General features: G+C 36.9%; 1 protein-coding gene and 1 long non-coding RNA gene across 6 annotated transcripts in view; one reads left to right on the top strand and one right to left on the bottom strand.

The window, feature by feature from the left end:
- The window catches only part of LOC130558406 (uncharacterized), a 50,387-nt gene extending 35,158 nt beyond the window's left edge, over positions 1–15,229 (bottom strand). The window contains exons 1-2 of the long non-coding RNA XR_008963426.1: positions 15,036–15,229; positions 14,229–14,422 (exon numbers count right to left, since the gene is read on the bottom strand). This is a non-coding gene — a long non-coding RNA (uncharacterized LOC130558406). The remainder of the gene's footprint in view (positions 1–14,228; positions 14,423–15,035) is intronic.
- LOC130558404 (GTPase IMAP family member 8) lies at positions 2,543–10,869 on the top strand. Of its 5 annotated transcripts, none has more exons than XM_057340772.1 (5): positions 2,543–2,597; positions 2,859–2,903; positions 4,327–5,028; positions 5,115–5,819; positions 8,628–10,869. In XM_057340772.1, exons 2-5 carry the CDS (start codon positions 2,882–2,884, stop codon positions 9,356–9,358), a joined length of 2,160 nt encoding a protein of 719 aa, XP_057196755.1. In that variant the 5' UTR covers positions 2,543–2,597; positions 2,859–2,881; the 3' UTR covers positions 9,359–10,869. The 5 variants fall into 5 exon arrangements, with proteins under 5 accessions (XP_057196755.1, XP_057196756.1, XP_057196753.1 ...); XM_057340773.1 differs by having other exon boundaries at positions 2,586–2,597; positions 4,306–5,028; positions 5,115–5,471; XM_057340770.1 differs by having other exon boundaries at positions 2,586–2,597; positions 4,306–5,028.
- Positions 15,230–18,114: the final 2,885 nt, after the last annotated feature.

Genomic DNA, 18,114 nt, shown 5'->3' with positions numbered 1-18,114 from the left:
GTCAGTGTAGCTAAGGCATTATGAACCCTAAATATTTTATTCTTAGTTGGTGTTCTACTTTTTTACTTTAAACAGTAGAAGATAGCATTCGTTTTAATTACAGAAGCACTCTATCAAAAATAGCAATAGCTTCATCTTTGCTCCTGGAAAGCATGAGAATTGGAATTGAGGAGAGAGAGCCGTTGACTGCTGGAAAATGAAAATCTAATTATTCGGTTAAATGAGTAGCACATTCTCATGTTAGGCATACTCAATTTTTTATTTAGTTATAAACAAGTGATAATCATTCTATAGCACTTTAGTTTATAGCCGACATGATGTCATTAAGAATTTATATTTATTTATATATATACATACATACAAATTGATCTGCTCAATATTAGGAAATGAAAAATGAATATTCTGTCACCATTGTCTCATATCATTTCAAACCTGTATGACTTTCTTCTGCAGAACACCAAAGAAGATATTTTGAAGAATGTTGTTAACTGGCACCCATTCACTTGCATTGGTTCTGTGTCCATACAATAGAAGTGAATGGGGTCCAACGCTGTTCGGTTACCAACATTTTTTTAAATATCTACGTTTGTGTTCTGCAAAAGAAAGAAAGTCATACAGGCTTGAGAAATTACAAGAGGGTAAGTAAGCAAATTTTCATTTTAGGGTGAACTATCCCTTTAAGACAAATGGATGGTTTTGAGGCTCACTGTGGGTTAAAAGAACAGTTTGCCCCAAAATAAAAAAATATTTTCCTTAACCAGTTTGACTTTATTCTGTAACAAGGTCATTTTTGTCAAGGAATATGTTGGCTTCTTGTGTGCTTTATTTTGCCCTCTTTTTGTGAGGAGCAAATTTAAATCGTTTTAACCATTTGTTGATGATATTCATATGATAATATCACTTAATTGTAGATATGAAGTTTAAGGCCTCATTATAAGATATCCTTTGAAAAATACAGGTATGTAATAAATAAAGTTTTTAGTGCATGGAACAGATATAGATAAAGCAGAAAAACATCTCCAAACTAAAGTTAGAACATTAAAGGAAGTAGAAAAACTAAACAGATAGTCTGCTCTTTGAAGAATTCACATTCAACCATGTTGGCAAATAGTCTCAAACCAGAGAGATTTTGGCACAGATTAGCCTCTGGCATTCTAAGAGCATGAAGACCGAATCAAGGCTTTTGAAAGGTTCTTGAAAGTTTGTCTTTAGATAGAGGGATTGTGGAAGTATAATCCAAGAACCATCACAAGCCCTCCTAACGCTCTGTTATCACACACTCCTGGCACCAGACACAGGCTTTATTTCCATACAGAATGAGAGAGAACTAAGTGTGACCAATATCACTGGAGGCAGCACAGGTTCCAGCCGAGCAGAACTTTCCAATTACCTGATACACGGGCATATAAACAGAGAGTTTAAGCCGGCAAGTTCCTTAAAGATAAGGGCTGATTCTAATCTTTGTTATTGTGTTCTTAACCTTCACTTTTCATGTTTTACAAGCAGTAATCCTCCACCGAGAGATGGAGTTAACAGTGATAATGATGATGTGTGAGCTAAATGCAATTTTAATGGTTTGACAGAAAGCGAGGGCTCGGATCTTCTCTTTGAAAGTAAACTTCAGTGCTGCGCAGCGCCTCTAATTAGATTTACATACTGAAGTGGACCTCTGAGACCATATAAATCACTGCTAATTTGGTTTGATAGGAAAAATTCGATAAAGCCCATGCAAAAATCATATTTTACATAATAAAAAAGATTTTGGTTTCCAAAACTGAAAAATATGGTCAAAGAATGAGCACAATCGCACAAAAGTTGAGATGAATATTTATTACATATTAAAGCAATCATAGCAGACTATCTAATCGCTATCATTTAAACTGCACAGAAGATTCACAGCTGCTGTCCACCATATTTCTTTTCTTGTGTCTTTCAAGGTCTGTCTGTCTATTCAAGGTTATAAACAATTTCTGTCTCTTCTAGTTCTCTGAAATCTGATACGGCCATATCTGTCCCTGACCGGTCTCAGGCTTCCATGTTGTACATCAAAACAAGACAAGCCCTCTCTGACACCGTCCATGAGTCATCTCTCGACAAACCTCTCTGCCCATTTCTCCTGTTCTTTTTCTGTCTAAAATAGCCATTCATCTTTTGTGATCTACTTCAGTCGTAAAACCCCTTTTATTTATTTTAAGACCCTTATAGCACTGGCGAGTAGGTGCAGATGTTCACTGCCATGTGAGGTAGTATATGTTGTATGTGCTGCAACTACAGAACATTTTATTTTTGCGAAATGTACTGTTTTAAATAAATAACAGTCATCTTTGCATTATTACAAAATAAACCCTGTTCTTGTATGTCTTCTGATCCATGATGTTCACAAAACTATATACAACAGCCAGCATAAATTTATAGCTTAATTGTTTATAGCTAAAATTGGTCTCAATAATTGAATGTAATGGACGGAGAGCCCGTTTTCAGATAGCGTCTCGAGTCAGTTGATCAGCCAGTGTAACCAGTTTTTGCGTGTTTGTTATTCACACAAGAATCCTCTCCTTCATTTCGCTGTCAGGTCTTCTGCTGTGATGAGTACAAAGGTAAACCCTTTTCCCTCTTTCACCTCACTTATTCATTCTTTCTCAGATAATGGTTTCTAAAAGCTTGTTGAAAAGAGGCGTAAATATATGGGGTTGTAATCTTGTCATTTTAGAAGCTTCATCCATTAGCTAACTCTTGGTGCCTCGGAAACACATTATACATGCTGAAGACAAAATTCATTTTTATTAACCTTTCTGTATCATTCAAATTGAGCGGAAGCTTATTTATACCAAATGTGGCATTACTTCTAAATATTTCAGGGAAGGGCTAGAAGAGAACAGCAATGGCTGCAAGTTGTGAATTTGGTAAGTAATACAGTATGTGTGTCATGTCTGCGCTTCCTGGAATTATAGGAGCAAATAGATTATTGGTTTTTATTCATCACAGTAATAAGAATATTTAATATGTACTCATGTTTTGTTGAAATTGGTTTTGTCATTTTGTGTACATCCAACCCCAATGATTTAGTACATGTAAAAAAGGTACAAATAATCTTCTATTCAACCTTCCAAGATGATCAAAACACAGTAAGTCACTGTAAAAAAATGCTGTCTTAAATTTTTAAGTAAAATCAAATTGGCTTTAAAAGTCATTTTAACTTTTGAGCAGTTGTGAGTTGTTCTAACTTCTAAAAACAAATGGACTCTATGCACAAACGTCGTGACAAACTTAAGATGTTGTCATAAGTCATTTTCCGGTTTAATTTCTAAAACGACTTCTAAGCAACGACCGAGGAAAAACAAATTTCTGTCAAAATGAACTTGGAATAAACACTAGCAGAATCAACAAGCCATTACAACATCGGAAGTTTGTCACTACGCTTATGCACAGAGTCCATTGAAATTGCTTTACTTATTTTTAAGAAATGGCATTAAAATAAATTAAACAGTAAGTTGAAATGGCTTATAAAGCCAAGTTGATTGTACTTACAAATTTGAGGTAGCCACAGAATAGACTTAAGAAATGTACAGTAACATTATATACACAACTGGCGTATTGTAAAAATTACCGTGACCAATAAGTCATTGCAACTGTTTTGCAATGTGTTTTTACATTAACTCAAAATAATTCAAGCAATTTCAACCAATGATGAAGGTGTGAATTAAACTCTGCTGGACGGTATAGCCCTCCAGATACAGGATTTGACACAATTGGAGCATGCAAACAAATTATATAGATCAGTGGTTCTCAAACTTTTCTGTTGTAAGGCTCCCTTTGTGTAGGGTGCATCGCTTTGCGCCCCCCCCAAATAAAGACTTACAATCTTAAATTTAGAATTTTAATTAAACCAAAAACATATTCAGTTAGAGAATGCTGGAACATCAATTCTTTTGGTTTGATTGCATAACATTTATGATAAATTTCTATACTTCCTAAAATGCTAAAAGATCTGTGGACCCCCTGGATCCATAATGTGGCCCCCCGGCCACCAGTTTGAGAACCACTGATATAGATGATACATATGTGAGAACCTGAACATTGTAAATGTAAAAGTCGAGATGAAATTTTATTTGTAATCAATTCTTATGTCATGCTGTATTAGTCTGAGGGCAATCTGATATTGTGATGTAAAATATATTTTTTGATCTATTAAAATTGCCTTAGGAGTCTCTGAGGCTCCAAACAAAACATGAGGGTTAGAAACGGTTTAGATTTAAGTACAACAATCAATCTGCAGTAACCAAAAAAATCTTTATTCATATTAAGAAGGCATCTTCCCATTGGCAGGAGTCCAGTCCGTCTCTGATTTGAGGATTGTGTTATTGGGAAACAGAGCAGCAGGGAAAACCTCTTTGGCTAACCTAATAATAAGTCACGCAGAGTCTCATCTGAGGAGAACAGCCCGGTGTGTTAAGATGCAGGGAGATTTAGCCGGAAGGCACATCACTGTAGTTGATACACCGGGTTGGTGGAAGAATTTCCTTGTAAAAGATACTCCTGAATTTCAAAAACAAGAGATAGTGCATAGCCTGGCTCATTGTCCTCCCGGGCCTCATGCTGTTTTGCTGGTCATACGCGTGGACACTTTATACAAAGAGAAACACAGAGTATCAGCAAAGGAACACCTGGAGCTTCTGAGTCCAAGGGTTTGGAATCACACTATAGTTGTGTTTACGTACAGGGACCAGCTACAGGAACAAACTCTTGGAAAGCAGATGGGAAGTGAAGGGGAATCTCTTCTGCTTTGGCTCGTGGAGAGATGTGGCCATAGATATCATGTTGTTAACGTAGACAGAGCCACAGGCACTCAGGTTACGGGGCTGTTGGAGAAAATAGATGCAATGGTTGTGGGGAACAGTGGCTGCCATTTTGAAATGGACAGGAGGTGGTTACATGAGGTTGAAAGAATGATGACGAAGAGATACATGAGAGCAAACCAGAGGAGGAAGATGGTACAGGAACAATGGGAAGCTCCACTTACGTATCAAGGTGAGAACCTGAAAGTCATTTTATGGGATTTGTTTAACCAAAAACGAAAATTCTGTTATTCTACATTATTCCTTTTTATTACCCAGGTCACAAACAGTCCCACATTTCCAATATGAGAATGATAATATTAGGTTTTCGAAGAGCTGGAAAAAGTTCAGCAGGAAACACCATTCTAAGCATGGCGACGTTCACCTCGAAGACAACCACCCAGTGTGTGAGGAGAGATGGAGAGGTTGCAGGAACACGCATGACTCTAGTGGACACACCAGGCTGGTGGAAGTCTCTCCCACTATCTGACACACCTGAACTGGTTAAAGACGAGATATTACTCAGCATGTCCCTCTGTCCTCAAGGACCCCACGCTCTTTTACTGACCATTCGTGTTGATGAGTCAGTCACAGCAGAAGAGAGGAGATCTGTGGAGGAACATCTCGAACTTCTCGGTGAGGGAGTCTGGGCTCATACTATAGTGCTGTTCACTCATGGAGATTGTCTAGGGGATTTAACGGTTGAAGAGTTCATAGAGAGTGAAGGGGAAGCTCTACAGTGGCTAACTGAGAAATGTCAGAACAGGTATCATGTCCTTAACAATGAGAATTGGGATGATGACGCTCAGGTCACAAGGCTGCTGGTAAAGATAGAGAAGATGGTGGCAGAAAATAGAGGCCATTGTTATGAAATTGACCGCAGGACTCTAAAGGTGGTAAAACAGAAACAGAAAGCAACAGAAAAGAAGGCAAAGGCAAGAGCGAAGCAACAAAAACCTGTGAGAAAGATGAGTGGAATAAAAGGTAAGTTATGGTTTTCTGTGTTTGTATGCATCATGGATCTACAGTGACCCCAAAGCGTATTGGTACACCTAAAAGCATGTTACCATCATTATATAACCAAATGTATTCAACCAGTTAAACCAAGTAATAAAAACTTAAAAACTTTAGTTTAAAAGTTGCCTTAAATTTTTAGGTTGAATCAAATTTAAGTCATGTAAATTAAAATGGTATTAAACTGACTTTAAATATCTTTAATATTTTGTATTAATAATAATTAAGTTATTATTATAATAACTATATTAATTATTATATTATTGTGTTACAAAATACAACTAGTTTTTAAGGCAGTTGGTGTTAAGTTGACTTGGAAAGCCAATTCCATTTACTGTAAAAATTTAAGTCAGCTCTTGAACTAAAGTTTTTAAGTAGATTTTTTTTCAGTGGACATTTCATAAAACAATAGGTACAATTTAAGGGCTTTAGTTCGATGTAAACTAGGTAACAGGTAAATTGAATGACCTTAAATGTCAAAAAATCTTGAGGACACTTAACATTATTATTACGAACACAGTCTTACTGCATAAACAACTTTTGAAATGTTTAAGAAGTCTGTTGCTTTCCTTTACAAAGCTTTTCACACACCTTTTAGTGTTTTAACACATTTTCTTTGTAACACACCTGTACTGTTAGTACAAGAACAGCAAAATACAAAAGAAAAATGAACAAGCACAAAGTTTCAGAATTCAGAAGATAATAACAGTTCTTAATTGGTTGACAAAGGTTACAGTACATACATAAAACAGTCACATACAAATGTGTTAATAATCTTTTTTTAATGGACGGGGGTTACAATATTTTTAATGTTGTTTAAAATGTAAATCGAGTCTGTTTTCATGTCCCTAGTTTGTTTTCTGAATGAAATGTTTCATTCTGCTTCTGAGTACATTTTGGCAACACTGTGTGTTTCGTGTATTGTATAGATGACTAAAGTATTTATTTATATATAGTATTAATGTTTTAAAGTGCAGTCTGGCATGTGTGTTTACAGATGTAACATTTCATGTGTTTTCAGGAGTTTTGTGTACATTCGAATCATTTTTCGAGAGTTGAATGTTTATCCAAAAACACATTATGGCCCGGGTTCACAGACACGGCTTAGTTTAAAGGCGCAGTTCTTGAAAATCAGCGGCCACTAGCTTTGTATTATAGTTTTGCAACAAATCTCTGAGTCATTTGCCCACCCCTCCCTTTCGAATTACGACGGTGGCCGCAACAGTAAAAAAAGATGTCGTCTACTGAGACAGCGGATAGTAGTGATACAAGCATGTAAGGCAATATATTAACGTAATTAATCATTTAACATGTATTCTATTGCGAAAGTTACTGTTACAATTCTATAATTAGATATATTTCTTGCGTGCTATCTAGTACACGCTGAGAGTAGTGAAGTAACTAAAGTTAGCTAATCGTAAATAGCNCGTCTACGGGCATATTGTGCTGCATTGTGAAAGCACGTAAAACAGATTGATGACTTTCCTATCGAATGCCAAATTCCTAAATTTTCTCTTTAGTACACATAAGCAATAAGCGCTTTCTGTCAGCAGGCCAAGTCAGTCGCCAGGCAACCGGGAATTGTCTGTTTGCTCCCGAAGGCCTATCCGCGACTGCTCGTCTCTGAATTTGGTGAATGTGACTGTAAACATTAATAGAACTGGTATTTTAGACGAATCAACTACCAAAGAGCTCGTTGAGTGTGTAATTGTGTGTATACTTACTTTCATATGTGTTCACTATTTCAATATTTGCATCAGGAACCGATCTGTATGTGTTGCTTGCACGCTGGCTGCCCTGCTTGTGCAAAGTGCACGTTCACATTGCGCACGCGTAAATTCCATCATTTTTTCGGAGAAAATTTCTCATTATTATCTCGAAATTTCGACTTAGTTTCTCATTATTATGAGATACTAAGTCATTATTATGAGATACTAAGTCGAAATTTCGACTTAGTTTCTCATTATTATGAGATACTAAGTCATTATTATGAGTTACTAAGTCGAAATTTTGACTTAGTTTCTCATTATTTTGAGATACTTAAGTCATTATTATGAGATACTAAGTCAAGGACAAATAGTCCTTACAACTGGTTTATTCTAAGGTAATAAAAACATAACTTTTCATTACGTAAGGTTTTTATACACATCTAAAGACACAGTTTTGTATGTTATATTGCATTTCTGTTAATAGATCATACAAAACATCCCGCACTGTACCTTTAAGCCAGGACTAAGCCTTAGTTGAATTAAGATATTTATGTTGCTTTTATAAAAATGTGTGCATCTTGAAACAAAACAATGGCACTAACATATTTTAAGATATTTCTGGGTAAGTTATATTCAGTTATGGCAGGTCAAACGTTCATTTTAGTCTGGGACTAGCTTTAAGCGTTGTCTGTGAAATCGGGCCTATAGTTAATATTTGGTACTGAAATGAAGTCAGTGAATTAGGCTTACGTTAAAGTAAGTTATTTAAAGAACCGCAATACCTCTTTATTTTACTGGAGTGACATTATTGGAGTGTGACAGGAATACATTGAGAAATAGAAATAGAATAGAGCTTAACCCTGCATCACCCACATTAGCACCACAGCTCAACATCTCCAACAGCAAATTCCATTTGAATCACCACACTCATTTTTGTGTTTGGCATAACTATTGCCAGTCAGATCTGTTCGTACATTACACAATGCCAAGTATATGAACGCTAAATAAAATGTTGTTCCAAAAGGCGGTGGCATTTATTACTATTCTGTTTTATGATGTCTCTTGCTAGGCAATGGATATCGTTTTTCTGAGTTTTGTCTTGTGCTGCTCGGTTACGGAGAGGCTGGGAAAAGTTCAGCGGGAAATACCGTGCTTGGCAAACAGGCGTTCGGATCAGGAAGAACATCCCGGTGTGTTCTAAAGCATGGAGAGGTGGCCAGGCAGACGTTGAGCATCGTTGACACTCCTGGCTGGTGGAAACATCTGCCCATAGAAGACACACCTGAACTGCATAAAGAAGAACTTGTGCGAAGTCTGTCTCTATCTGCGCCAGGACCGGTTGCTTTTATTCTTGTCCTACGTGTAGACTGTTCCTTCCAAGAGCGAGAGCGGAAGGTAATGGAAGACCATCTGAAGCTGTTGGGTTCCCCAGTCTGGGACCACAGTATGATTCTGTTCAGCTTTGGGGACCTCCTTGGAGACCGAGGCATTGAGCAGCACATTGAATGTGAGGGACAAGCCCTGCAGTGGCTTGTTGACAGATGTGGTAACAGGTATCATGTGTTTAATAATAAGGTTAAAGGTGAGAGCCACCAGGTCAGAGAGCTGCTGGAAAAGATAGAGGAGATGTTTGCACTGAGTGGAGGGCGTGATGAGATGGACATGCAGGTGTTGCAAGAGGTGACAGACAGGAGGAAGGTGGAGGAAGAGAGATCACAAACAAGACTGAAGATAAAGAGACAAATAGAGGAAGATGCATCCGATGTATTTGAAAGTGATGAAGATGATGTAATTATCTGAACATCAAGGGCAGAGATGTGGTGTGCATAAAGAGCTATTAGGTTGTAGATTTATTTAAAAAATGAAAGATTACTGGTAGTATTTTTTCATTAATTAAAAACATTTTGAAGCATGCAATATGCCAGGGGTCTGCACAGGGGTCCGCCAGTTGTTATTTGATCTTGAGTTAATTTTCGTGAAAGAATAAAATTATGTATTAAACACAAATAAAAAAATAACATTAGCGACAACCAAAGCATAAAAGCACACATAAAATTAAAATGTGTATACGTATGACTTTATTTAAAAGTAAAATGAATACACGTAAAATATATACATGTAAAATTTAAATTTATAAATACATGAGACTATATAAACATACACTGTAAAAATGACGCTCAGAAAGTCACGTTAACACGGTTTTTCCATTACTTTCCATTCATTACAAAGTTTTATAAGAAATGCAGCACTTTCATACTGTATCATTTAATGTAATTATAGAACTTAATATACTTTAATGTAATATTAATTTAATATAATTTAGATTTAAGAGACTTGTAAGGCCAATTTGATTGAACTTAAAAATTGAAGGCAACATTTGAACCTAAGTTTTACGTTCAGAGAAATCGGCGAAATATTTATATAAAAAATGAAACCACATAAAATATATATGCTACATGTAAAATTAATATGTATAATATGGATATTTTATTTATAATATATGAAATAAATGTACATTACTGGCACAAGATACATACATTCATAATCTACCACACAAATATTATTATGCCAGGCTTAAAATGCAACTTCGTTGTACAGTATAATATGTATCACAGTTCTTCTCCATCTCTTTAAAGCTGGCCTGAAAGATCCCTGTAACATACTGTATGTGAAATATGTAGGGCTCTAGCTCTGTCTTAATGTGGAAATGTATTCATCTGGAAAGCTGTTCCCATATTCTTTCTTTCATAACACATGGACTTGCTAGCATCAAGAATATTAACGTTTGATACATTGGCACAAAACATTGCTGTGGGCACAAGCTGAAGACAAATGCAAATGAGATGCCACAACAATTTTTTCAGGGAAACATAAACAAACAAATGATAAATAACAAACCAAGGGGAAGTAACAGTGTCACAATGTCATTAGATGAGGCAGCATCATTCCTGAATTTAAAGACTGAATGTGTTTAGTAGGTTATGAAAACAGCACACCATACAGCTAAAGGGCTGAGATTAATATTGTTCATCATTTACTGTTAGGAAAATGTTCACTTCTCTTTATTCATACAGTCAAGATGTTTTCCTCCTTTATCATCAGAATGAACTAGACAGGATAGCTGCAGGTACTCCGATTGAATTTACACTAACTAATCACGCATTTAAAGTCGATTTAAAGCATGACTGTATTTTGGATTGTAAGTGGGATTCAAAGTGGCCTTGGAAAGCTAAATAAACTCACGTCAAACAGATCCGGGTGTGCTTCAAGAATTCTTGTGTGGAAGTGAGTATTTGGGCAAATGGAGCAGCTCAGTTTTAATATACATTTTTTGGCCAATCTGATAAATAAACTAATTCACTTTCCCATTTTGTTCTTCATCATAAATTTGACATAAACTGCACTTATGTACAGTAGCAATGTACATTTAAAACACAACATTTTTTAAATTCCCATTTGAGGTATATGACTATGTGTAATTTATGATGTAGTACAACATTGAACAGCCTTATAAGCACTGTTAACCACACACCTTAATTTATTTCTAAACTGAAAACTGCTATTCTTAAAACTCTGAATTTCAGAAGGAAACCCTGCAAACTAAATGATGAATGTTGAAGATATTACACGTGATGTTAAAGAGTAGCAGGAGAAATGATGTTGAGAATGTGTGAAAAATGGATCAAATGAAAAGGGCAAAGCTGAGAAATGTCATGAAGACGGTGGAAGCTCTGAAGAGGTTACAGCATGAGACTGAATGTAGGGTAGGCAGATGACAGAGTTGGTCTTGCAAGTTGGCCCTTCAAACTGTACCCACCCTCCCTATCACACACAGCATTTGAATAATTCATGTTCTCTACTTTACTCTAGCCAATGAAGAATATAATTAATTGAGGCCTGCTGTACAGAGAAATAGAATTAGGGAGGGATTGTTTAAAACTGGACAGCTGTGAGGGGGCAGGTATGGAATGATTTTGCGGACTAAATTAAAAAGGAATCGCAAACTGCATTTGCAAATGCATTTTCTATTTATTCCTGTAAAAATTGTGACATAATTCAAACGCAAATGCAAACCATTTGCATTTGCGCGAACGCACAATGTCCGCCAAATATCAAAAGAATGACGTGAATGACGTCACTTCCCGATACAAACACGCCCTGTTGAATAAGCCCACCCCCGCCATTGATTGACAGGTTTCTGTACAAGTCAGAGGAAACGCAAATGCAAAGGGATTTGCGATTTCATTTGAGTTTTGGCAGGCTTAATACGCGACACCAAAGGAAGTGAAATAACATATGCAGAAATGCTATTGCGATTTAAATATGGCAGGGTCGTAACTCGTAACACAGAGGTAATTAATTTGCAAATAGACTTTGCTTTTCCTTTTGAAATTTGGCAGACATTGTACGTTCGCGTAAATGCAAATGCAAACAGTTGCATTTGCGTTTGAATTATGTCACAATTTTGACACGAACAAATAGAAAACGCATTTGCAAATGCAGTTTGCAATTCCTTTTTAATTTAGTCCGCAGAATCACTCCATAGGCAGGACATGTTTAATACTATAATCATGTAAAGCAGCACTAAGTGGTCATGAAATCAATGTGACATGAGAGCAACTTCAGGACATCAAGTGTCTGTTTGTGGGGGATATGTGGTTTATGAGAACACAAACTTTCTGTCTTCATACACAAAAAAGATTCAATGGCTTTTTATTTAAAAAAAAACAAAGTTTCTGCAAAGGTTAGGTACAGTATGTGTTTGTTGGGTGGGTGCTGTGATGGAGGTACATTATGGCTCTTTCTCTTTTAGAGTAAAAGCTAAACACTGCATAGCAAAAAGTTGATGTCCTTGTCTTTACATTTTTGTGTATAAGTGTATATTGTGTTATGGAATCTGTGTTATTATAGGGGTCACATAGGGGTTATAGAACTTCATTGCATTTCAATAAAGTTAAAAATTCCCTGGTGTTATGACACAGATGCAAGCTACAGTCTGTGTTTTAATGCAGTCATACAGTAATGCTGATTCACTATTTAATTGTGTATTTCTGTGGAGAGATGTTAAAGGGATAGTTCACCCAAAAATGAACATTCTGTCATAATTTACTCACCCTCTTGTCATTTCAAACCTGTATGACTTTTATTCTTCCACAGAACACAAAAGAAGATATTTTGAAGAAAGTTGGTAACCGAACAGCACAGCACCCATTCACTTATTGTATGGTCACAAAACCAATGCAAGTGAATGGGTGCCGGTTACCAACATTCTTCAAAATAGCTTCTGTGAAAAGTCATACAGGTTTGGAGTGACTGATGTAGTGTATTTTGGGGAAACTATGAGTTTAACCACAGTAACATACAAATAATTAATGGTGATTAACCATTACCTATTTTATACACTTTACCTGATGCAGCAGAATTAATAATAGCGACAGACTAAATGTACTCATCCAGCGAGTGATCAGCAGATCGTATATCAACTCTAAGAAATATTACTTTCCTGGCCTTGGAAAAACAATATTCTTACTGTAGTACAGTACCACTTCAGAAATCTTAATGAAATCAAGCAGTTTAAGTGACGTTGATATGTGATAAATAAACACAGAAACGATTTGAGCGTGGTTACAAATGCGGTTTTATTTACTACACTAAAGGGGAAATAAAACCAACTAACTAACAAAGACCAAACACTAACTTATGCTCATGCAGTAGTATCAATGTATAGACATACAGTATGTGAATTTAAGCTTAACCTTTCTGTGCATCCCTTTTCTTTTGTAAGTGTCTATGTTTTATTACGAAATTGTAAGAAGTCAAAACAAAAATTTAATCTAATCTGTAATCATTTTCAAAAAAGTTCCCCACTTCTTAGTGACAGAAAAGTCTAAGTGGACCCATGTGCACAATATTAGATATTCAGATATTCAAAACAACATTTTTCTATATTGGGGACAAAAGTTGTGGGAAAGACATTTTATAATGAATTTAAATGCGAGTTATTTGTTATGAATAAAATAAAGGGCAAGTGGTCCAGCCCTCTTTAAAAAATGGTATCTTAAAATGTCCTTTTTTTACAAAATAGGATGACTATTGTAGCTTTTAAATATGTATTTGCTTGGATTGATGGTTACGTGAAAATGTTATGACAGTCTTATACGATATTGTTTCAAAATTGTGCAGTGGAAAAACTTTGTCCCTCATTCATCCCTCAAAAAATAGACCCATCATTTCTGAGCAATGAGTAGAAGACTAAGTAATGTGACATTGCACAGTGTTTAAAATGGTCAGAATGTATTGACCTTGCAGTGAAATGAAAATAATTGCTTCATGGGTCATTTCACTAACCTCTGGGAATTCTAATTTTCTATAGATGAATGTGCCTTTCTAGATTATTTGCATTTTTGTTCTTTGCAAGGGTTAATCTACTTCTACATGATTGGTGGTATCTTTTTACTTTGAATTCACATTCATCAAAGTTTATAGGTCTGATTTGCAAGGATCTGTTTAAGAATGACATCACATAGAAATACAATCCCCAAAACACAGCGTGTTAGTGTTTTGCAAACCCAAATGCTTTCCAAAAAAATATTCATGTTCGCCGAAATATTCTTTTTGTTTTCCGATGACATGTTTACTGTCAGTGCAGTGGTACTCCTGAACGGCTTACCTGTGCACCGGCACCAGGCTGGAACTGCCGTCTATGTATAATCCTCCAGTCAGCGCTGAACATTCTAGAACATTCTCAACACAGATTTGGGAAATTGCACAGCAAGTGTCAGGTTGCTCTAACAGAGAACACTAATCCTGTAAGACTTTCCCTCTGTGCTGCTCTTAACTGAAGGCACCTGGAGGTAGGAGGGGCTGAAAGAAAGAAATAGAGAGAGATTTTTAGCATTAGTCATGATGCTGGTAAGAGGTTTCAGCACCACAAACCAAAGCACAAAACACAGATTGGGAAAGGAATAAACGACTACACCATTGTATGCATTCAAAAATATTTTTGGGTAAATCCATATTCACATTCACATTAGCACTTTTGGTGCACACCCAGGTTCGATTAACGTCAGGGTTCGGTTTGTTTGGTGTTGTGAACGTTGTCTTCCGAACCTGGGTGCGCACCTGCAAACTGTACCCGAGTCCACTTAAAAAGGGAGGTGGTGGGAGGGGGGGTGCGAGTGGTAGGTTGTGCTGCTGTCATTGCCTTTCCTGCATACATGTCCGATTGGCAATTGCATTCGCGTTCCGTGCATACGCGCCCGATTCACGCTTCTAATCCATCCAGCTCTCCGGCCCATGCGTCCGTTTCGGCCCAAAAAGGACATCAGCCCACCGGGAAAACGATTACCAATCCAGCCCTGACTCCAGTACGCTTCGCTGCTGATATGAACGCAATCGTACCAAATCGCGGAAGTGAACCGCTATTAATGACCTATTCTTTGTTAAAAATGTGTGATTGTGTGTGTGTTTCACTTACTTTTCTGACGAGCGTTACTGGCGCGCTCCAAGTAGAGAACTGTATCCTATAGGCTATCTAATTTCTGTTCGCTTTCAGCGTTCTAAAGAGCATTTGCAGTACATTCACAGATTAAAGTTCCGCTATGTGCTGAAGCTTTGGAAACAAAACTAACGGTTCAAAAACATATAAAAGTGACGCGGGCAAGTTATGCATTTTGCCACCTTCTCCTGCGCAATGACGCAAACGACGCAGGCTGGTGACGCAAGCAACCCGCGGTTCGGACCCAAAAAATAATAATAATATAAACGCAGTCCAGCGGGGGGGAGGAGGGAGCAATCGAACTAGGGTTCGGACCAGGTAATCGAACTAAATGTGAAACCGACCTAAGTGAAAATGTATTTAGCAAGTTTGCATGTAATAAAATAGTTACAGATTCATAGTAGCTACTGTAACTAGAGCAGATAGCAGGCATCAGTAAGAAATGTAAGAATTCTGGACATTTACTCTATGGTGTGTTACAATACATTCTGAAATAAAGCAGAATCCCTGCGAGTTGTTTTGAGATGGAGTCAAATATCGCAGCTCTGACAGAAGGATTTGCACCTCCATTCCTCTCCGCAGGAAGGATCTTCTAAGTACCCAGCAGCCAGCAGGTGAAGAGCGCCGGAGAGCTGCCGATGCTCAGGGAGCCTTACTGACAAGCCTTTGGTTTATCTCTGGCTCCCCGGAGAAGCTCTGTCACAGATATACCTCCACAAAAGTACGCTTTCATGCGTGTGAATGGTCAGTGCGGTTTTGAAGCCAATTATTACCAACAAGTCATCCATCACAACCCAAGTTCAATACTTAAAAGAAGGAACAACTTCTTATTGTATGTTAGATGGCAAATTACAATACAGTCAATTAAAGAGTGGTTGAAACACAGACACACATAACCTATCGCCATTTAACCACAGGTCATGGCTATGTTGCACATGTATCATTTCTACTCGTTTTAGATTTTAGTGTTGAATTTTCACCGTGCCCCTTCAGCCTTGAAATAATGTAATCCTCCTCTTTTATACAAGCCACACTATCCTCCCACTTCATGCGTTTTGTTTGAAGTTCATTCAGCTTGGACATGGGTTTCCAGAGAAATGCACTGAAGCGTGTTTCGGCTGTATGTTAGATTCAGCCATGATTGAGGGGAATATCTCGGTGACAGTTGTCATATTTGTTTTATGCGCCCATTCTGAGCCAATGCATATTTGACGGATATCTGAATCCAATGGCAAGTTGAAATTGACAGATACAATAAACATTTCTCACCTTTTCACATTTTATGACAGCGTGAAATTGTATGTCTGTATCTCTCCATGACAGAATATGAAAATGAGACTTCAGTATCCCATTCCCTCAAGTAAACTCTCTATTGCTTATATAAAGTGTTATTTACTGTTCAACCAATAACCACAGGACAATGACCGACACCTCTGGGAACGAACGCAACTGTAAGGCCTGCGCATATTCAGCTTTAGCCCCCACCTTCACAGTTCATTTTTATTTCCACGGAGACCCAAACAATCTCCAATTAATCCAAATATTAGTGTTTAATTAGAACTGGGAGAAGAATGCATATTTTAAGGATTAAAGGATTACCATGTGTGTGTCATCACAACAACAGGATAGATAAATCGACAAAGCGCTTTAGCTGGCAGCGGTGCTATCTTAAGGCGAAAACTGCATCAAAGAGTTAATTACCAAGCTAATCATGGCAGCTCCCGAAAGGATTAGAAAATCCTAATCGTAAATCTTCCTTAAAATGAAAATCCAATACCTAATAAATAACGCAGAGTGAAAAACTCTTTTCATTCTGCCTAATTATTAACTTGACGAAACGTTTATAATTAGCGGAATTTACGACTTGTAGTTTGCTTTGTTTTAATGCTGTCATAAAATATACTCTCGCTAACGTAAGCAGTCATTTTCAGTCTAGAGATGAAAACAGCTTCACTATCAGATCTTCACACGTCTATATCTCCTCTCCTCCTCTAATCGATAGAACTCTAATGGTCACTCATCTGCCTGCAGTAAATATCTATTACTACCAGCTGAAGAAATAAAGGAAATGAGTTGGCTGGCCTTGTAGGAGAGTCAGTGGCAATTTAGTTAGTGGGCTTCTATTTGGCAGCCTGGCTGACACTGAGGGTAAGTACTTTTGCCCAAAATTGTGATTTTGGTTGGATTTAAAAATGTTGAATGTGAATCATATAACAATGGCCAAAAACAAAGTAAACATGTCTTTTTTAAAACATATTTACTGTTTAAGACCCTTTTTATTACACTGTTCCTTATGCAGATCACGTTAATTTACTGTATTTTAATATTTCACAATTCATTTCTAATCTATTCATGGCAAACTATATATCACTGGAAAGGTCTAAGCCTCTTGAATACACATTTGACCAGTTTACTACAATATAAATTATGTAGAAAAGGTAATTGGTCTAAAATAACTTTCTCATAATTACAATTTAAAGGGAATGCTCACCCATTTACTCACCCTCGAATTATTCCAAATCTGTACACATTTATTAGAGAAAGATATTTGGAAGAATGCTTGTAACCAAACAGTTCTTGGCCACCATTGACTATAGGAGAAATGACAGTGGTAGTCAAAAGTGCACCAGAAATGTTTGCTTTCCTACTGTCTTCAAAATATCTTCATTTGTGTTCATCAGAACAAAGAAATGTATACCAGATTTGGAACAATTTATGGGTGAGTAAGTTTCAGCAGAACAGACCACAACTGTGCGTCATGTTTACTCAGTATCTTAATTATCATCCAGACCACTGTAGTGCTTCTCATTAAAGATTTTCTTTAGGATTGCTCTTTTAAACTCACACATTAAAAGTCAATTTAACATTATCTCTCAAGGGCTATTTTTGAAATGAACAGGTTGAATAAAGAGAAGCCTAATTAAACCTTCTGGTGTTTGTGTAGCTCTCTGCACGTACCGCCTGACTCTCACTCTCATGTGAGATGTTGTAGCTTATTTAACCCAACAATTAACCAAAGCAAATCTATAAGAACAATTAACCTAATGACACAATACAA

This window comes from Triplophysa rosa, linkage group LG8 (genome assembly GCF_024868665.1).
Source record: "Triplophysa rosa linkage group LG8, Trosa_1v2, whole genome shotgun sequence".
In the NCBI taxonomy this organism is placed as follows: domain Eukaryota; kingdom Metazoa; phylum Chordata; class Actinopteri; order Cypriniformes; family Nemacheilidae; genus Triplophysa; species Triplophysa rosa.
This window is presented reverse-complemented; position numbering and strand designations above follow the sequence as displayed.